The sequence below is a fragment of the Leptopilina boulardi genome, unplaced genomic scaffold (genome assembly GCF_019393585.1).
Source record: "Leptopilina boulardi isolate dan_hultmark-lab unplaced genomic scaffold, ZJU_Lbou_2.1 LbouV2_310, whole genome shotgun sequence".
NCBI lineage: Eukaryota > Metazoa > Arthropoda > Insecta > Hymenoptera > Figitidae > Leptopilina > Leptopilina boulardi.
Genome location: NW_026137875.1, coordinates 195054 through 217253, shown reverse-complemented (window position 1 = coordinate 217253; position 22200 = coordinate 195054). Strand labels below are relative to the sequence as shown.

Sequence of the window (22200 nt, the reverse complement as noted above, 5' to 3'; positions counted from 1 at the left end):
TATTTGTCTCAAAGCAACTTTCAATAATAATCCCGTTTACTTATAAATAAAAATTAAAAAATTTAATTTGAAAAAAAATTAATCAATTTTTAATTTTTATATACCAATCATTGAAATACTGTAATTTTATTAATTTAATTTAAAAGCGGAAAGAAGGTCACGAATTTTTGTTTATTGTAAATATAGTAAATAACGTGTAGGGGAGACCGGGGCTGAAAGTGCCGATTTTGAGAAAACTAAAGAAAATACTAGTAAAATGACAACTTTTTATTTTACTTCATAGTCTATCTTTTGTGAAATTTAATGTAGTTTTTGAATCCAGTATTATTTTTTGATAATATTGAATAGTTTTTTTGTAAAAATTGATTTTCTGCAGCGAGGCGAAGCGACACATCGAGCTACGCCCTGGGGAGAGTTGTGCCGACGCCTGGGTCGGTTGTGCCGCTCAGATTTTGTAGTTGCTTAACTTGAAGCAAATGATTTTACGTGTAAGAAATAAAATAATTATTTCCAATATATGATTTAATATTATTTATTAATATATTTTTATAAACATTTAAAGGTTTTTGTGAACAATCTTAGGATTTCTAGATTTTAGTACCACTTTTAGTAGGTAAAAATAAACAATTTCTGACTTATATTCTATAATTACATAGTTAGTCAGTCACTTAAAATATAGTTTTCGTAATAAGTATTTTTATTATAAACATTCAAAAGATTTTTCCAACAATCGTAACACTTATAGATTTTTATAAATAAATAAACATTTCTGACTTAAATTTTACAATTACATAATTAATCAGTCTTTTAAAATATTTTTTCAAATAATTATTTGTATCGTTAATTAAGTGTAAAAACTCTACTTTCTGATTAATAAATAGTTTTTGAGACGTAAATACTTATTCCGAATGCGATTTATTGAAATTACAATTGACACACATATAACTGACCCTTTTTTTTACACTTCACACATTTTCAATGTGCCCAGTTTTTGCAAACTATGCATTGAATCAACTTTTCTCTTGATTTCGGGTTGGAATAACTATTCGAACAAACGAGGCAATAGTATAGATTATGGTTATGTAGCGATTGACAGCGGCACAACCAGCCCCAAGCGAAAGGCACAATTAACCTCGTTGCGTCAACGCTCACTTTTTATCATATATTAAAAAAGTAGATAAATAAAATGTTAAGATCAATACACCATTGAATCCCTCGATAAATTTGGATCATTTTAAAAAAAAATACGTATCGATATCTTTAAAAATGCAAAAAATAGACCAAAAAGTGTAAACATGAAAACTTGCACGTAAGTGACGCCAAAGCACCAAATTACTAACAGCTAATTATTCCATAAAGCAAACAAAATCAAAATAGTTGCCAAAGATGCGCCTAAGTAAAACAATACTTCTCTCCCTTCCACTTTTCAAAAAAAAAATTTTCTTTTTGAGATATTCCTATCGGCACAACTTACCCCCGGCACTTTCAGCCCCGGTCTCCCCTATTTGAAATTTTGAATTAAGTAAAATTTTTATTTGAATTAAATAAAATTCACTATTGTATTAAATAAATAAAATTTATTTGAAGCAAAGAAATTTACTTCTTATAGACAAACAAATTTTTTTTTCCGTGTGTATTAAACAAAAAAATTGTAATAATTCTTTTTTTTTTATTGAAAAAGCATACTAAAAAAATTGAATATTAATTATAATAAGAATAATTAATTTTTTTTTCAGAATGTAATCTAGAGACACACTTTCAGTGTGGGAACGAGACTTCCTGCCTTCCTTTAGATAAAAAATGCGATGGGAAGATAGATTGTTGGGACGCAACAGACGAGATAAACTGTACATTAGGTAATTAATATTCCTTTCTACAGTTTTACGATATTTTAAGTAATTAAGTATCTAGACTCAAAACACTCATTAATCGTCGTATATAATTAGCCACAGATTTATTGTAGTTTTTCTTTTCATTTCTTTTTTGTTTGTTTTTTTTTTTTTTTGTTGAATTGGCAATTTTATATTAGATAAATATATTATAGAAATTTATATATAAATTGTCAGTATTAAATTACTCATATGTATAATGGACAGTTTAGAAACCTTGACTTATAAAAATTGAATTGATAAAATAAATTTTATTTTATTTCAGCATGTCCTTTAGAGAGTGAGTTCACTTGTAACGATGGACAATGTATATTGAAGGCACGTTTCTGCGACGGATTGCGGGATTGCGTGGATGGATCTGATGAACCGCACGGATGCCAAGGTCGCTGTAATAAGCACGAATTTACATGCCAGTGAGTATAAAACTAGTCACGTTTGCATAAATTCAATCGTTATAAGATATTTAAAAACATCCAAAGCGAATCTTCATTTAAAAAAAAAAAAAAAAAAAAAAAAAAAAAACTAGTTATACATATATCTCTTTTTTTTTCTCTTCTCAGCCTTTGAAACTAAAAATAAAGTCCATAATTAATATTAATTCATTTCTGGAATCTGAAAATGTATGTAACTAAATTAAAGAACATTTTTTGAACAAGATAAAAATGTAAATTTTAAAATACAAAGAATATCTATTAAACACGCGTCGTTGATAGTAAATTCTCAAAAAAGTCTTATCAGTTATTAACTGTAGGGGTTTTACATGGAAAAAAATATTGATTAAATAAAAATTCTTTGAAATAAAAAATTATGTAAATAAAAATTCTATGCAATCAAAATTCTGTCAAAAACTATTTCGTTTAAATTTTGTTAAATTAATATTTGGCTAAAGAACAATTTACTAAGAAATGGAAATTCAATGAAATACAAAAAATTTAAATACAAATACCAAATTAAAATTTGATTATTTAAAAATTTAGTCAAAAGTATATTCGTTTAAATATAATTATTTATAAATACGCGTGTAAGAAATTGAAAGAAAATAAATTTCAACAATTTTATTAAAAATTTTCTTGACATTTCAAAAATTTCATGAATAAAAATAAAATTCCATGAGAATTCCAGATATTTCAGGTGTTGTAAAAAGTTTGCAATTGACAAAAATAATTAAGTTAAAACGAAAAGTTGTTTATTAATTAAATTAATTTCAACAAAAATAATTTTATTTGTTTAAAATATTATATGTATAAAAAAAAAGAAAAACACCAATTTGAATGTATTAATTTATTTAATATAATTAATTACTTATTATTATTTAAGTATTATAATTTTAAGAATAAGAAAAAGGAAACTTCAATAATTTTTTTTCTCAAAAAAAAAAAAAAAAAACAAAAAAATACCTTTTTTATATTCAAACTATAGTTTCATAACTTATGAAAGTTTATTTTATTTTTAAAAAGTTTGAAAAAAAATCGTTAGTCGCTAACATGTTTTAAATAAACAATGAGAAATTGTTATTTAAAAAATAAATCTTGATTCGCATAAATAAGCTCAAAAATTAATTTATTAGAATTTTCATTTCATCGAAATTTAATAGAAATTTCTATATATTACAGAATAATTACTTAAACGAATTTTCATTGTACAGTCTTTTTATTTCATCGAATTTGACAGAATTATTATTTGCTCAAATTTTCATTACACAGAATAGTAAATTTAAAAGAATTTTTATTTTACAGAAAAAATTCCTAGAGAATTTCTTATAGAAAGAATTAATTTCTAGACGAATTTTTTAATTTCTTCGAATTTATATTTGACAGAATTTTTATTTTACAGAACTTTCATTTGTCTGAATAAATTTCTGTTAGAAAAATTTGAGTGCTAATTTTAAAATTAATCAGAAATTATCAACGAAATTATGATTGGTTAATTTTTAAATTAGAGTCCAAATTTTTCTGCCACATATTTATTCGGACAAATGAAATTTCTGTATAAAATAAAAATTCGTTGTTTAAAGAATTCTGTAAAATATTTAAATTTAAAGAAATGAAAATTCGACTAGAAAAAAAAAATTCTTTCTAATATTCTTTTTGTGAAATAAAAATTCTTTTAAATTTACTATTCTTATTAAAATTTCAGCAAATAATAATTTTTTACAATTCAAATTCGATAAAATAAAAAGTCTGTAAATTAAAAATTCGTTTAAATAACAATTTCTTTATATGGAAATTCGTATAAATGGAATTTCTGTTAAATAATAATTAGAAGAAAAAAAATTTTCCTGAAAGTAAATTCTAATAATAATAATAATAATTCTTATTAACAAATAGCAAATTCTTTTTTTTCTACGATCGCACGGTTTACAAAATAAAAAAAAATCTTGAAAAAAATTACCATAATTGTTTAATTGAAAATAACGTACAAAATAATTGAAATTTTCCAATAATACACGTGACAAACTTATTTAAAATCCTGAACATTTACAAATTAATAAAAATTAAAAAATCTATTCTCGATCAATGCTTTCTTTTAGATGGAATGACCCGAATTCAACTTTCTTATATAATATCGTGGGCGTAACGAAATTAATCGATGACTTGTTGACATTCACTATTTATTTGATTGTATATTATTTACAAGTATAATTATGCAAATAAAAGCCTTTGCTTTTTTTTTTTTTAATCAATTTTATTATGAATGAATTTTGAATATACGAATTTGGATTTGAATTTATTAACAAGCATTGAACTCAAAGTGATCATAAATCACTCTTTTGTTGGAATGAAATATTATCGATAAGTGCAAAAAAAAAAAAAAAAAATTCTTTTTTTTTCTCCCAACAAATGGCACAAAAATGCAAACTAGTTCTCTCGACCTGTTAATATTTCTTTTTACGACGTTGCGTTGCATGCTACGGAAATATTAGTTTTAACATATCTTCTTTTTTTTTTGTCTTTGAAATTTTCACTTAATACACAACATGTTATTCTAATAATGGCAATAATACTGCTTTTAACTTTGTAATTTACATTTCAAGTAAATTCATTTAATTTTATTATCTTAAATTCATTAACTTTTATTATGTTAACAGGAATGGCAGATGCATCACAAAGAATTTAAAATGCAACGGAATTGATGACTGCGGAGATGGAACAGATGAGCAATTGTGTCGAGATCGGACTTAGATATTTTTTTAAAACTGCATGAAAAAAAAGAAAAATAAATAAATAATCGTATTGTCACGATAAAAAACAGTATTTTAAATAGAGAAGCGCAAGTAATATAATTATTGTATAATATTGTATAGGAATATATTAATTATATATATATATAAAAAAATGAAATAATTATTAATAAAAAGTTATTATTAATTAAAGCTGTTTTTTTCTCACTTATTGGAAAATAAAAAAAACCTGATAATTTTTTTAGTACAATTCATTTTATTACACGACAAAATTGATTCACAATTTTTATTTGTTTTTTTTTTTTTATAATTGCCGATTTTATAGTCGGAAATAATTTTTATTCGTTACAATTGTAAACTTAAGTTTCTAATATGTTTATATTGTTGACAAATAATATTATCATTATTATTAGTTTTGTCCAAAGTATTTTTAAATAATGAAATTAATTTTTCAAATTATACAAAGCAAAATATACGATGAAAAATCACATATTTCTTTTATTCAAATAATATTTCAATTTTATAGTCATAACGTAAAATATACTTTATTCTCTTTTATAGTAAATAAAAATATATATTTAAATGTAGGATTGAATATTATTTCCGTGTTTAATTTTTTTTTTTTCTGCAAATGTTTTTACATTTAAATATTTTTTATGACAAGAAAAAATAAGTCAAAAAAAAAAAAAAGAAAAACTATGAAATTATTTGTTTCATATATCTAAAGTGAAAAATTACGTTATATTACATATTTTTTTTTTAGGGATCTTTTTTAAATTCTAAACAAATTTCGTGTATTATTATGATAATAATAATATGAAAATCTATTGTTTTTAAATTCAATGTTGTACTAGCATATTTTCAAATGGAAAATATATGTATAATTTAATTTTTTTTTTTATGTGAAGGAACAAAAAAAAAAATTTATAAAATGGAAATATTTTACAAAAATTCATCTGGTTCTCGGGGTGCATCGAGGTCACGGTAATGAATAACTGGTCTGAAATCGCCACCTCCTCTGAAAATGGAAAAAATAAGCAAAAATTAATTTACTGATGAATTATTTTGAATTTAAAAAATATTTAAGAAAAATGAACGCTATTTTTATGTAATTTTAAAAAATAAAACAAACAAACAAACAAAAATGTTTGATATAAATTATTGTATATTATAGAATGAAAATTTGATAATTTCATTTATTTTATTCTATAAACATTTTAACGTAATTAATAAACTTTCACTATTTTATACATAAGAGACGTTAGACCAACTGGACAAGGATACCAGTGGAATGGGAAAAATAAAAAACAACTGATTAGCAACAAACACGTTTATTTGTTCCCCTTACTAACCGGCTGTTTCTCTCTATGTACAACGCCGTACGATTTTTTTTTTCGTTTTTAATTAGCGTATAATTTAAATTAAATTATATTATAAACGTAAATTATTTATTAGAGAAACTTTTTTTTTTTTTTTCATTTTGTAATTATATGATGCGAAAGTCGAGTTAATTCACCCGAAAGTTTTCTCTCTTTTTTTCTTTTAACTTATTATTTTCGTTATCTTTATAATCCGTAAGTACCTGTTTTTAAAAAAGAAAATATAATTATTTATAATTTCATTGATCAGAAAATATGAAAATTCTTCAAAATTCTGATTTTGTTAATCAAAAAAAGCTAAAGTCAAGTGACAAAATCTCGAGATTAAAAAAATAATATAATTTTTTTTTTCTATACTTTCTCGCGCACTGTTTTTTTTTATGAATCTAATAATACTTTATTAAATATACTGATTAATTTTTGAATTTAAAATATATCCATGTCTGGCTGGTCCAAGTCATTATAATTAATAATAGGCCTTGATGTAGAGTCAGGAGCAATTCTGAAAAGATTATTTAAATAATATCGATTGACGCTAATTTAATAACTCTTGCGTTATACATATTTTCTATTTATATATAGTCAAATTTCTGGAACTTTTTTTTTAAAATTAATTTTATAAAAAAAAAACAAAAAAATAAAAAGATTAATGAAATTATTTGTAGGTACAAGTTAAAATGTTTCTTTCTAATTAATTTTTATGACAGTGCAATAAAAAGAAAATTGAAGCACACTATGATTTTTAATTTAAAACAAATTAAAAAATTTTAATATAATTTCAATAGAATTTTTATGTCAATTAGTATCGATATTCAATTAAAAAATTTATAATATAAATGATTATTTTCTTTTACGAAAACTTTTTGAATTACGATCTCAATAGTTATTTATCAATTTGGTTCTTAAAAATTTATCAAAATTACTCTTTGATAACTAAAACATTGATTATCAGGTAATAAAAATTTTACAAGCGGCGAATTTTCATTTAATACAATTTCAGTAGATAGAATTTTCTTTTAGTCGAATTTTCATTTTTCTGAATTAGCATTTAATAAAATTTCATTTAAAATGAATCTTTACATAACATTATTTTTAAAGTCATTGTTATAAACAATTGAAATTTTTAGTAAATTTTTTGTTTTAAAAAAATTGTTCTCTTGAATATTATTTTAAAAATTCTTTATTTATAAAATGTTAATAAATGGCCCATATGAAAAATTTTGACCCTATTTAAAATAGTAATAATTTAACTGAATTTTAATTTAGGACTTGAATATTTAAATGCCAGAATTTTTATTTCACCGCAAAAGCTTCAATTGTCCAATTTTCTATTAGCACGAATTGTTATTTTATAAAATTATTAAAACACCAATTTTTCAATTTGACCGCAATTGTAAACGGCCGAACTAACAATTTAGTAGAAATTTTTCGGCGGCGATTTTAAAATTCACCAGTCACAATTTTCATGATAATTCCTAATTAAAGAAATTTTGAAATTCGTTCCGAAATCTTTTTTTTTTCTTCTTTCTTTATTTTTTAACCTATTTTATGTATTTTTTATAATTCGAAAATTATCCTTATTTTAATTACGAAAAAATAATAAAAACAATATATTTGAATTAAAGAATTGTAAATTGAGAATATAAGCTTTAAAAAATTTAATTATTTCCATATTCAGCTATGAAGGTAAAGAATTTTTTTTTTTTTATGAATTTCATGCATAATAAAAAAACATTTATTTAAAAAAATAATACTTTTAAACACACTTCATGTAAAAAAAATAAATTCAAATCGATTTGATTGTTTCCCGGTAATAAAATTTTGTTATAAAACGAATTTTGATAACATTTTTTTTAACAACATTCTATTTTAAATAAAATTAAAATATTCATTATAAAATTAAAGGATATTAAAGGATAAAAGTTCCAGATATTTGTGCATATCTTTATATATATATATATATGGGGGATTCCATATGAAGTGATCAAGGTGAAAAAAGTTTTTTCTCCTATCATGCCCAAACATAGGGCATTTTGTAGTACTATTAGATGGTAATTTTTGGTAAAAATATTTTTCTATTTTAACCAATATTTTTTAGGGGGGAGGGGGTGAAAGTTTTAGGATACCCTTTACTTTAATAATTTCTATCTCTCACACAATTGAATAAAAAAACGATTAACCTTTGAAAATTAGAGATTTGTAGTTACTTGAACGCTGCGAGCTATTATTGTCATCGCGCGCGGTAGCTCGCAGCGTTCAAGTAACTACAAATCTCTAATTTTCAAAGGTTAATCGTTCTAATCCCACTTTTTCGTTTACATGTCCTTATAGGAAAAAACCTCAGCTTTCGTTTAAAAAAAAAAAAAAAAAAATCGGGTCTGTCACCCCAAAAAAGTCAAATTTATTTTTGACTTTCATTTTCTTTGGTCAAAAATTTTTTTTTTTCAAAAATGCATATTACCAATCAAAAGGGCATAAAAAAACCTATCAAAACTGATATTGGCAAAATTTTTTTATTCAATTGTGTGAGAGATAGAAATTATTAAAGTAAAGGGTATCCTAATCCTACCCTTGATCACTTCATATGGAATCCCCCATATATATATATATATGATGTATTCCACGCCAAAGTGTAAGTCCATCTGCAATTGCATCTCCGATTTTTTTTTCTTTTAGTACTAATTGAGACTAGCTTACATGAATTTTTTTCAAAATTTTTTAGCAAGCCGTTTTCGAGTTATGGAATTTGGAAAATTGGAGATCAGTACGTCAAATGAGAAAAATGACTTTTTATCATTAAAAGTCATGAAAATTCTCCAATTTTCAAAATTCCATAATTCGAAATCGGCTTGCTAAAAAAAATTTGAAAAAATTCATGGATGCTAGTCTCAATTAGGGGCCATCCATAAATTACGTTGCGCTTGAAGGGGAGGGGGGGGGGTCAAGAATTTGCAACATTCAATAGAAAAAATGGCGCTAATGTATGCAAAATGTGCAACATGGGGGAGGGGGGGAGTCGAAAATGGTGAAAAATAGTGCAACGTTATTTATGGATGGCCCCTATTAGTACTAAAAGAAAAAAAAATCGGAGATGCAATTGCAGATGGACTTTCACTTTGGCGTGGAATACACATCATATATAGATACAGTGTTTTTTTAAAATTAAATTAAATGATCTTACCGTCCTCGATTGAAGCCTCCACGATTAGAACGAGACATTCCAAATCCAAAGCCACCTCCACCGCCACTGTTTCCAAAATTTCCGCCGTATCCACCTCTGCCTCCTCCGAATCCACTACCACCTCCAAATCCACCTCCAAATCTATAAATGCAAAAAAAAATTAAGCGATATCACGAACAATAAACAATTTCATTCACTCAAATTCAGAGTATTTAATACATAGAAACAAGTTTGCTGATTTACGAAAATATAAAGAGTGAAAAGGGGTGAATTAGTGTGCAAAAGAAAACATTTATTTTATTGCTCACTAAAATATATAAAAATTAATATATTATGAAGGGTAGAATGACAAAAGGGGTCAAGCGCCAATTCACTGTTTTTACAGGAAGTAAAAAAAACATTTTTAAAAATTTTGCAGGTCATTTAAAAAAAAACTGAGAAAACCGTTTCGATATATTAGTATGTTTTAATAAATAAACAACAATTTGTTGAAATAAACCTACATATTAACGATAAAATTAAAAAAAACTGTGGTTCCTTGAGGTTATATCAACTGCGCACATTTTCTTTAAGCATTAATTATAAAAAAAATATACAGTTTAAAGAAAAACTGGAAAATTAGTTTCTTTCTATGGAATCGACGAAATGAATAGAAAAAAAAATTCCTTTAAAAAATTGTTTGTTTTCAAGAAAATTACGAATTAATTGCTTGCTTTGGAATTGAGCAATACTTTCATCTTTAAATTCAATTGTTCACTTAGTATAACCATAAAAATATTTAAAAATTAATAACAAAATGATTTTAAAATTGTTTAAAATTGAAAATACATTATTATTATTATTAATTTTATTAATTAAAATATTATTAAAATAAAATTAAAATAAAATATTAAAATAAAACCTAAAAAAATAATATTTTTTTTTATTTTGATAATATTATTGACTCATCACTTTCTTTTGTTTTTCAATCAGGTTGCAATAAAGTAAATTTAAGGCTATTCTATTAATTTAATTTTTATTAAAAACTGATTTAAATACGCAATAAAAAAGGAAATCCTTCTACAGAAATGTGTAAATGAATTTTCTTGATTTTTTTATGCAAAAACCTCATTTTCGATAAATTGGCGCTTGACCCCTTTTGTCATTCTACCCTTCATATATTATATATATATATATGGGCATTCCATTGAAGAAACCATTAATCGAAAATATATTTTGTTCATATATTTTGTTACTTGAAACTGTTCAGGATTTTAAATAATTTTGCCAAATATTATTACAAAATTACAATTATTTTACAAGTTATTTACAATTAAAAACAAATATGGCACTTTTTTAAAAAAAATTTTATCTCGTAAATTACTTCAGTCAAACTCAAAACGTTTATGATCACAACGATTAAAATATTGAAATTTATTTTTTTTTCAATTTCTCGCACGCGTATTTATTAATATTAGAAAGAATTTTTTTTTTCTAGTCGAATTTTCATTTCTTTAAATTTAAATATTTTACAGAATTCTTTAAACAACGAATTTTTATTTTATACAGAAATTTCATTTGTCCGAATAAATATGTGGCAGAAAAATTTGGACTCTAATTTAAAAATTAACCAATCATAATTTCGTTGATAATTTCTGATTAATTTTAAAATTAGCACTCAAATTTTTCTAACAGAAATTTATTCAGACAAATGAAAGTTCTGTAAAATAAAAATTCTGTCAAATATAAATTCGAAGAAATTAAAAAATTCGTCTAGAAATTAATTCTTTCTATAAGAAATTCTCTAGGAATTTTTTCTGTAAAATAAAAATTCTTTTAAATTTACTATTCTGTGTAATGAAAATTTGAGCAAATAATAATTCTGTCAAAATTCGATGAAATAAAAAGACTGTACAATGAAAATTCGTTTAAGTAATTATTCTGTAATATATAGAAATTTCTGTTAAATCTCGATGAAATGAAAATTTTAATAAATTAATTTTGGAGCTTTTTTATGCGAATCAAGATTTATTTTTTAAATAACAATTTCTCATTGTTTATTTAAAACATGTTAGCGACTAACGATTTTTTTCAAACTTTTTAAAAATAAAATGAACTTTCATAAGTTATGAAACTATAGTTTGAATATAAAAAAGGTATTTTTTTGTTTTTTTTTTTTTTTTTGAGAAAAAAAATTATTGAAGTTTCCTTTTTCTTATTCTTAAAATTATAATACTTAAATAATAATAAGTAATTAATTATATTAAATAAATTAATACATTCAAATTGGTGTTTTTCTTTTTTTTTATACATATAATATTTTAAACAAATAAAATACCTGGAATTCTCATGGAATTTTATTTTTATTCATGAAATTTTTGAAATGTCAAGAAAAAATTTTTAATAAAATTGTTGAAATTTATTTTCTTTCAATTTCTTACACGCGTATTTATAAATAATTATATTTAAACGAATATACTTTTGACTACATTTTTATATAATCAAATTTTAATTTGTTATTTGTATTTAAATTTGTGTATTTAATTGAATTTCCATTTTTAATTAAATTGTTCTTTAGCCAAATATTAATTTAACAAAATTTAAACGAAATAGTTTTTGACAGAATTTTCGTTGAATTAAATTTTTATTTACATAATTTTTTATTTCAAAGAATTTTTATTTAATCAGTATTTTCTTCCATGTAAAACCCCTATAGTTAATAACTGATAAGACTTTTTTGAGAATTTACTATCAACGACGCGTGTTTAATAGATATTCTTTGTATATTAAAATTTACATTTTTATCTTGTTCAAAAAATGTTCTTCTGTGTATTGAAAATTTGAGCAAATAATAATTCTGTCAAAATTCGATGAAATAAAAAGACTGTACAATGAAAATTCGTTTAAGTAATTATTCTGTAATATATAGAAATTTCTATTAAATTTCGATGAAATGAAAATTCTAATAAATTAATTTTTGAGCTTATTTATGCGAATCAAGATTTATTTTTTAAATTACAATTTCTCATTGTTTTTTTAAACATGTTAGCGACTAACGATTTTTTTCAAACTTTTTAAAAATAAAATGAACTTTAATAAGTTATGAAACTATAGTTTGGATATAAAAAAGATGTTTTTTTTTGAGGAAAAAAATTATTGAAGTTTTCTTTTCCTTATTCTTATAATTATTATACTTAAATAATAATAGGTTATTAATTATATTAAATAAATTAATACATTCAAATTGGTTTTTTTTTTCTTACATATAATATTTTAAACAAATTAAATTATTTTTGTTGAAATTAATTTAATTAATAAACAACTTTTTGTTTCAACTCAATTATTTTTGACAATTGCAAACTTTTTACAACACCTGAAATACCTGGAATTCTCATGGAATTTTATTTTTATTCATGAAATTTTTGAAATGTCATGAAATTTTTTAATAAAATCGTTGAAATTTATTTTTCTTCAATTTCTTGCACGCGTATTTATAAATAATTATATTTAAACAAATATACTTTTGACTAAATTTTTAAATAATCAAATTTTAATTTGGTATTTTTATTTAAATTTGTGTATTTAATTGAATTTCCATTTTTAATTAAATTGTTCTTTAGCCAAATATTCATTTAACAAAATTTTCCATTTAAACGTAATGTTTTTTACAGAATTTTCATTGCATAGAATTTTTTTTATAAAATTTTGTATTTCAAAGAAGTTTTATTTACCTATATAATTAGTATTTCATAGTATTTTCATTTAACCGAATTTGAAGTTTATTTATTTATTATTTTTCAATGAACCCAACTGTAATTTTATGATGTTTTTTCGGTTTTTGATATATTATAGAAATTAAATTTCTTATAATCTGGAATTCGTAGAATTTTTATTAACCAACTTCTTTTCATCGATCAATACTTTACAAGATAAAAAATTGATAAAAAAAATTACCATAATTATTTAATTGAAAATAACTTGTAAAATAATTGAAATTTAGCAATAATAATTGACAAATTTATTTAGAACTCTAAACATTTATAAATTAACAAAATATGAACAAAATCTATTCTCGACTAATGTTTCCTTCCGTGGAGTGATCCATTATAATATACTAAATTGATATAAAATAAAGAAAGAGTTTGCACAACAAATAAAATTTATGCGAATAAGTGATGCATTTTTTAAACAAATAAAAATTTTTTAAAATTAGAAATTTTTAAATTAGAATACAGAAAAAAAAGTTTCACCATTAGAATATAAATTTGTTTAAACTATTTTTTTAGTACATATTTTATTTTCATTTTTTAATGAATTTTAATAAAATGGAAATAAATTCCATAGATTTTTAATTTTTTTTTTTTTTTTTTTATTCAAATGGTGGAACTTTCACATTATCAATTTAGAAAGAGAAGAAAAGATTTCCTAATCAAGAATACTGTCAAAATTATTTAAAAACTCGCTTACGTTTTTCGGGATAATGGTAGTGGTACGATTCCGGTAGTACTGGTAAATCAATCGAAAAAGGGAAATGGTAAAATTCAGAAATATTATAAATTTTCCTCAAGCAAAGAATAAATTAATTTTTAATAATCATTTCCCGAGTCTAGCAAAGGGAATAACAATAATAATAATATGAATATTTGCCAATTACTTAGTGAAAATGAATTTTGTTAAAAGTTTTCAAAATGATTATTTTTATATCAAATTTTTTTAATTTTAAAAAATAAACATTAAAATTATGATTTTTTTTTTGTTTAAAAAGAAATAAAAAAAAAAAAAACGCATTTAAGGAAATGTATCAAAGTAGAATTTTTCAATCACAAAGAAATAGGCATAATATTTAAAATAAATTGCTTTAAAAAATTATTCAATTAAAAAACAAAAAATGATTTTAATAAATATAATTTAATATAATGGAATAAAAGAAAGACTTACCCAGAATTGAAATTGGAAAATCCATCTCGTGATGATTCTCTTGCTGGAGCTTTATTACCAGGATGTTCTGAAAGTTGAGGACGCTTTGGATCTTTTAAATAATTGTTGAAATATTCAGCTTCTGCTTTTACTTCTGATACTTTTTCTGCATGTTTATTAAAAATATGCTTGCGTATAAAATCAGGTCCCTTAAATTTCTTTCCACTAAGGGGACAAAGCCATTTGTCTTTTGATAATTCCTGAGTGTTTGCTTGAACAAATTTTTCTACCTCGCTGTAGGAAACAAAAAAAAATATATATATATATTTACATATAAATAACAATTATGTAACTGAAAATAAATAAATTTATTTTATTCAACGAAACGTACGCTTCGGCATCTTTGGCTCCTAATTTATCAAAATCATCGGCAGTAACGGCAACCATTGGAGCAAGGAAAGCTGACATTTTTGTTTCAAAATTACGTGAATATTCTGATAATTCAGTGCATGAAACTTTTGATGATGGTGGTTGTCCTCTGACATGCATTATTCCACACCTATTTGGCATCTCGTCTTCATTTGGATATTCACAATGATTATAATAATCAACGGAATGTACAACTCTCAAATATAAAATTAATCTATCCAAAACTTTTATTAATATTGGATCTCTTTCAATTAATCCATCAGAATCGCCACCAAGTTGTCCTTCTTCATGATCACCAGACATTCCCAATAATTCTTCTTCTTCAGCTGATGCTTCTTCAATTAGATAATCGGTTATATTTTTCAATACAGGATTTTTCGATGACAATCCAAAAGACTAAAAAAGAACAGTAAATTTTTATTTACCCCTGCTATTTTATTTTATTCTTATTATTTCTCTATCCCAAAAACGAAAGATAAAAAAAATCTCAAAAGTGACCTTTCAATCTCTTATGAAAATTATAATTATACTTGTAAAACTAAAAAAAAAACTCACAGCTTGTTCAATTTCCATTGCCATTTGATCAGTTGTCTTTGTTTCCTTCTTTTCATCTCCCTTGTCATGATCTTTCTTTTCATCAGCCCAAAGTCCTACACGACTATCTAAATTATGTACAATTTTTGCACTTAATTTGATATCGTTTCTGACTACTTGTTTGTGTGCTGTCATTCCATTTACAGCGCGTACACGTCGAGAGAGATCTCTATTTACTATTGCACCTAATTCGCAGTCTCGCAGCTGTTTAAAAAAAAATCCATTGTTTAATTAAATTTTGTAACTAATAAAATAATTATTTGCATTAAAAAAAAAAAAAATTCTTTGTCTACTTAAAAAAAATGTTTATGTATATCCAAAAATAACTAATTTCGCAATGTTACTTGAATATAATTAATAAAATTGCTAATAATAAAATAATAATAAAATTATTTGCATTAATAAAAATAATGCTTTGTGTATCTAAAAAAAAAAAAATGTTTTCAATTACCCGAATATTATTTAGACTCCAACAAATTTCTTTGATGTTTACTTGACGTTCAAATGAAACCCATCCACGACGGAACCAACGTCGTTCAGGTTGAGGATCTGCTATTGCAACTCTCAGGAATCCAGGGAATCGTTTGCACATCTAAAAATAACAGAAAATTCCGCTTTTAATTCAAACTCGACTTTTTTTTAAGTATATATAAATTTAAAAGGCTGGAATATTTAAATTTTAAATTTACCGCTTCAACTTCGGCTTTAGTTATTGTAGGTGCCAAATTCCTTAAGAAGATACTGCTTGTTTTATGAAGTGCTCGAGGTTCTTTTTCTTTATCTTCACTCGCTAAATCGATAACAGCTTCAGGTTCTAATGTTTCTTTTTTCTCATTTACGTTTTCCTCCTCGACAGGCGATTCTTTTTCTTTCTTCTTCTCCTTCTCTTTTTCTTTCTCTTTATCGTCGTCATCGTCCTCCTCCTCATCTTCTTTTTTTACCTTCTCTTTTTCGTCCTCGTCGTCCTTCTCTTTATCTTCTTCTTCTTCTTCCTCCTCCTCTTCTTCTCCTTTAGTCTCTACATCTAAAATAAAAAAAAAATCAATTTTTTTCCACAAATAAAAAACTAGAAAAATTACAATTATTATTGAAAGGACTTTGGCTTGTTTAATATTAAATAAATAAAATAAATTCTAATTACTTGATTCAGTTGCCGGTTCATTGTCTTCGCTATCTGAAGAACTGGAACTACTATTACTGCTACTATTACTATTACTTCGCTTTCGTTTTTTGACATTAGATTCAGAAATTTCAGCTGGAATAAAATTTTAATATTAATTTAAATTAAACTATTATTTATTATTTTACTTAAAATAAAAATTTTACAAACCTTTGTCCTTTTCTTTTTCAATAGTATCAATTTTTTCCGATTTTTCTTCCTTTTGTACTTCATCTTCATCTTCCATTTTTTCGGTCTTCTCTTTCTCATCAACATCTTCTTCTTCTTCTTCTTCTGTTTCTTTTTTAGAATCCTTCATTTCAACATCACCATTTTGTTTATCTTCTTCACTTTCAACGCGAGGACTTTTCTTACTCTCCGTGCTATAATTGAAATGTAATATTTTTTTTTAAAAAAAAGAGAAATTTATAGTAATTTTTTGAATCATTTACAATGATGAAGAGAAAATTTTAGAAATTTCCAAAAAGGAAAAGAATTTATGGGATAAAAATTGTAAATTTTTGTCCATTTTTTAAAAGTAAATAAATAAAGAGAAATTCCAAAAAATTAGAATATGAAGAAAAATATAGTTTTGAAAAAAGAAAATAAAAAGTCAAAAAAATTGAAAGAAAAAATAGAAAAGTTTAGAAATTCTATTAAAAAAAAAAAAAAAAAAAAAAAAAAAAAAAAAAAAAAAATTATAAATTCTCAAAATAAAAGGAAACTTTTCAGGAAAAATCGACAATTTTAGAAATTCTCAAAATAAAAGGGAGAATTTGCGGAAAAATTATTTTCTTTACCAATTTCTAAAAGTAAATAAATATATAAATTTTAAGAATTCAAAAAAAAAAAATTAGAATTTGAGAGAAAAATTGTTTTAAAAAATGAATATTTAACAAAAAGAAAAGAAAAATTTCTTCTTGTACTATTTGTACAAAAGGGCTTGTCCCGTTTATTTTTGAAAATAAATAAATAAAAATAAAATTTAAGAAAATAAATACTTTTAGAAAACAAGAAATTAATAGAAAAATCAATAAACTTAGAAATTGTAAAAAAAAAAAAAGAAAGAAAAAATTAGTTGAAATTCTATTAATCTTTCGTTTTAAATATTGAATTATTTTTACAATTTTGACTATTTTTCATTGACAATTTTTTTTACACGCCTTTTTCATGACTTTTTGAATCTTTCGCATGGATTTTCAAAAAACTTAATTTTTTTTTTTTTACAAAATACAAATTCTAAATTGGACAAAAATTGAAATTTTCTTTTTTTTATTGTCCTGAATATTTTTAGAATCATGTTATTAAAATGTTTTTTAATTTTAAGTGATTTAATTAAACTTAAATTGTTATTATTAAATTCAATTTAAATAATGAAAAATAAGTATATAGATACTGTAAGAAAGAAGTTGTTCTTTTATTTTAAATTAAAATCAATAATAAATAAAATATTTAATTTATTAAAATAAATAATAAATATAAAAAAATATAAAAATAATAATTAAATTTATATTATATTAAGGAAATAAATTTGAAAAATTTATAAACAAAAAAATTAACTTTTAGCAGCACAATGCTGAAAAAAGTATTTAAATAGTAGTAAACTATTAAAAAAAAGCAGATAACAGTAGTTTTTAGTAAATAAGTGCGCAAAACCTGAAATTTGATGTATATAAAAATTTTGTTTCACCTCTCTTCGACTTTTTTTTCAACGGGTGCCTTATTTTCTTTGACCTCTTCCTTCTTTGAAACGGCAATTGGTTCTGTATGTGTCACAGGTTTAGGAGGTTTTACATCTAAAATTTTTAAATCCTCCTCTGTTCCTCCTTCCAATTTTATAACGACAGAATCCAAAAGACGTAGTATTTGATCAGATTGCTCAATATCAACAGAGATTCTCTCAATATTACCACTTTCAAGTAAATCCAAAAAGACATCCACACGTTTCTAAAATTAATATTTTCATTAAAAAAATAAATAAAATAAAAGAAAAAAATGTTTCTGAAATTTAATTTGCTATGAAAATCAATTTCTATTTTTTTTTTTTTTTACCTTCAACGTGGACAATTGTTCATCTTTTTTTTTAACAGACTCCTCTGGATGATATTTTATCTTGAACCTAACAGCGACAATAAAACAAAAAAAAGTAATTCAAAAATTTTTTTCAAAATAAATGTTTATTTCTATTTACATTTAATGATAATTCAAACCACTTAATTGACATTTTCAGTCAATTTTTAGGCAAAAATATATTTTTCCTCTTGAATTTTAATACTCGAGAAGATTCAGAAAAAAAAGATTAATATTTAAAGCGAATTATTTCAAATAAGATTCCTCGTAAAAGAGATTTTTTTTTTTTTTTTTTTTTTTTTTTGATAAAAGAAAACGTAATTTAAAAAAATGTAATAATATATTGAAAAATATTTATAGATTTTAAAAATTCCTAAAAGAACTATTAGTTGTTATAAGAGTTGACATGGGTTTTTCTTTTACAGAATGCAGCCTCACCTGATTTTCTTTTTTTTTTCATATATTTTGCTCGCAATTAGATTTTTTCGACGATATTTGTTTCGTCAAAGGTAATGTTTCAATTTTATTTTTTTTTTCTCTAAATATTGTGCGGGTTTAAAACGCGGCCTACATGAGCATATTTGGGCTTTGCGCGCCCAGCTCATTAAATCTCATTTAGCTAATTCTCATATGTACAGCTCAATTCTTCAATAATGATGCGCGTAACGCGATAGTGAAAAAATAAACGAACGAAGGTGGCCCTTTGCCCAAAGCATAGAGCGATGAAGGCTGTGCGCTGTAGGAATAGACAGATATCTTGGTCATAGAGGATGTATTCTGAAATGCGTTGTTCTCACATCGCGAAAACGCAACCATTATATTTTTAACAATTAATCATTCATTAAAATAAAAAACAAAATGAAAATCAGTAATTTCATTATTTTTAAATTTCAATTAATATTTATCGACAATCATTTGTTAAAATATATTGGAAACGTGATGATGATGATGATGATGATTGATTGCAAAAAGAAAATTAATTAAAATTTAGCATCAGCAATGAGATTTCATCACAATACTCAGAATGCACCCTTTGTTAAAACCTTAGCTAACGTGCTATTTCAAAAAAAGAATTTAAAAAAAAAACCTCCTGAAGTCTGAATTATTCTAGTAATTGTTTTATTTTTTTTTTTCAAAAAAGAACATAATAAAAATAAAAATATTTTGTTAATTTTAATATTATGTGAACAAAAATTTTTAATTCCAGTTACAATTTCCAAGAAAAGTAAATAAAACAAAAAAAAAAAAACACACTTACCATTCTTCGTCTTTGTGAGCAACAAAAAATTCGTTCAATTGTTGTCGTCGGAATTCTAGTTTATATTCATTGTACCGTTTAATTGCTTCTTCGTCAGTGATTGTATCTTCTTGAGTGCCCAAAAATGCTTTAAATGTCATCATCGGTGGTTGTGTTTCAACATTGGAATTATTAAAATTCCCTGAAACTTCACGACTGTAAAGAAAGTAAATTAAACAAAAATTAAATACATTTTTAAGTAAACTTTAAAATAAAAAAAATGTAATTTACATATTTATATGTAAATAAATAAAATATAATAAATCAAAATTAATTAAAAAAATAAAATTTTTTTAAAATAAAAATTTTTCACCTTATTTTTGCTAATAACTGAGGAGTTAAGCGACTACATTTTCGAATTGATTTCATATTGATATATGAATTAATTTTCGTCTCTTAATATTTTATATTTACTGCGCGATTTCTAGGTTAACTGTTATTAGAAATAATAATAAAAAAATATATATATAAAAAAAAACAATTGCAGACAGAGCTTTTAGTAATTTTGTAATTTTTTGTAATTTTAAAATAAAATAATAAAATAATTCGAAATAAATTCTTCGAAAATTGAATTACATTTGAAATTTTGAATTTGAAATAATTTAAACTAATGTCAAAACTTTCAATTAAAAACTATTTAAAAATTGAATGATTTATATTAAATCCAAATTATAAAAATGGATTATTTCCATTATTTATAAAAATTAAACTGTTTGCAAATTTTATTATTTTCAAAATTTTTAATGAATTTCTTTGATAATTTACTGTTTTTAACAAAATTTATAATTATATTAAAAATATTGGTTTTTGCACTAATAACTCAGAGAATTTATTTGCACATTAATTGCATCTCTTCGAAATATCAAATCATTTTTAAAAATTAAAATTATTTTTTTTTTCGAATTTTCTATAAAGTTTTTTATGCATTCAAATATTAAAAAAATTTCAACTAAAAATCATCTAAAATTTTATTAAACTATAAAAGAAATTAACTGCTAATCTTGTAAAATTTGATTAATTAAAAAAAAATTAATTAAAATTAAGCGCCAATTTATTTATTTTCAATAAGTTTAATAACATTCTTCGGAAATTAAGTAAATAAAAAAAAAATTTAATTAAATATTCTTTAATACTTAATTATTGTATCGCCTGAAATACAATTTTTTACAAATAAAATATTTTAATATAATATATTTTAAAATACAATATTTACGAAAATACTTAAATAATATTATACGAATATTTTTATGACTTAACTTATCAAATTATGAGGCATTATTTTTATATTGCATTACGCTGCTTAGAAACCGAAATAATTATGATTTATAATGTTTTTGCAAATTGAAAATATTTTTCTTCAGTAATACTTTTTTTAAAAATATGAATTACATATTGAACAGTTTTAAATTTTTAATTCAAAAATGTTATTTTCTTTTTGATAAAAATATAAATATTTCCTGATGCTTGTATTATTAAATTTATTGTTTATGTATTTATTAAAAAATAAACTATTTAAAAATTAAATTTTAAAAATGTTACGTAAGTAAACATAAATTTGATTTTTAAATAAAAAAAATCGGATTTTTTTAAAAATAACAGGCTTTGCAGCATAAAAATTACTGAAAAAAGGGGAATAGGGGAAATTTTGTTTGAAAAAAGGGGACAAATAGGGAAAAATATAAATCTATATTTTCCTTAACGGCATGTGGGAGAAACCCACGTGACCTAGTATGGGGAAATGTGTTTTTCACAGTAAACGAATCCGCCCTATTTGAATTAGTTAAAAATGACTGTGAATTAATCAAAAATGACTATTTCAGACTTAGAGAGTATAATGAGTCACTCTCATTTCTCTATATTGAAGTTAATCCCACAATAAAATATAGACAAAATTTTCTTATAAGTACACAAATCATTACCAATTAACAAAAAATTTTTAAATTTCCATGACATCAATCTTAGTTTTCATGTGAAATGTTTCATATCTTTTATTTGATAACTATATATGAGTAACAATTTTATTACACTTAAAATAAATGAAATTATCAGAAAAAATAATTCACCTGAAATATATGTTGTTTACTGTTAATAAGAATTTTAGTTAAAATCAAATATAGTGGAAGTG

The 22200-nt window shown here is 23.0% G+C and overlaps 2 protein-coding genes across 7 annotated transcripts in view; one reads left to right on the top strand and one right to left on the bottom strand.

Moving 5' to 3' along the window:
• The window catches only part of LOC127283717 (uncharacterized), a 189354-nt gene extending 184092 nt beyond the window's left edge, over positions 1-5262 (top strand). For both annotated transcript variants that reach the window (XM_051308748.1, XM_051308749.1), the window contains exons 6-8: positions 1737-1856; positions 2155-2302; positions 4978-5262. In XM_051308748.1, the coding sequence (XP_051164705.1) occupies positions 1737-1856; positions 2155-2302; positions 4978-5071 (362 nt within the window). In that variant the 3' untranslated portion in view covers positions 5072-5262. The remainder of the gene's footprint in view (positions 1-1736; positions 1857-2154; positions 2303-4977) is intronic.
• Positions 5263-5640: 378 nt separating this feature from the next.
• The window catches only part of LOC127283715 (serrate RNA effector molecule homolog), a 37436-nt gene continuing 20876 nt past the window's right edge, over positions 5641-22200 (bottom strand). The window contains exons 5-17 of one of the 5 annotated variants that reach the window (XM_051308741.1): positions 20037-20231; positions 18761-18827; positions 18399-18655; positions 16880-17091; positions 16691-16804; positions 16239-16573; positions 16001-16141; positions 15511-15753; positions 14918-15351; positions 14548-14820; positions 14077-14115; positions 9631-9771; positions 5641-6088 (exon numbers count right to left, since the gene is read on the bottom strand). In XM_051308741.1, coding sequence (XP_051164698.1) covers positions 6013-6088; positions 9631-9771; positions 14077-14115; positions 14548-14820; positions 14918-15351; positions 15511-15753; positions 16001-16141; positions 16239-16573; positions 16691-16804; positions 16880-17091; positions 18399-18655; positions 18761-18827; positions 20037-20231 — 2527 coding nt within the window. In that variant the 3' untranslated portion in view covers positions 5641-6012. Of the gene's footprint in view, positions 6089-6385; positions 6952-9630; positions 9772-14076; positions 14116-14547; positions 14821-14917; positions 15352-15510; positions 15754-16000; positions 16142-16238; positions 16574-16690; positions 16805-16879; positions 17092-18398; positions 18656-18760; positions 18828-20036; positions 20232-22200 lie in introns of those variants that run through there. The other 4 variants (XM_051308745.1, XM_051308743.1, XM_051308744.1 and 1 more) reach the window with 4 other exon arrangements.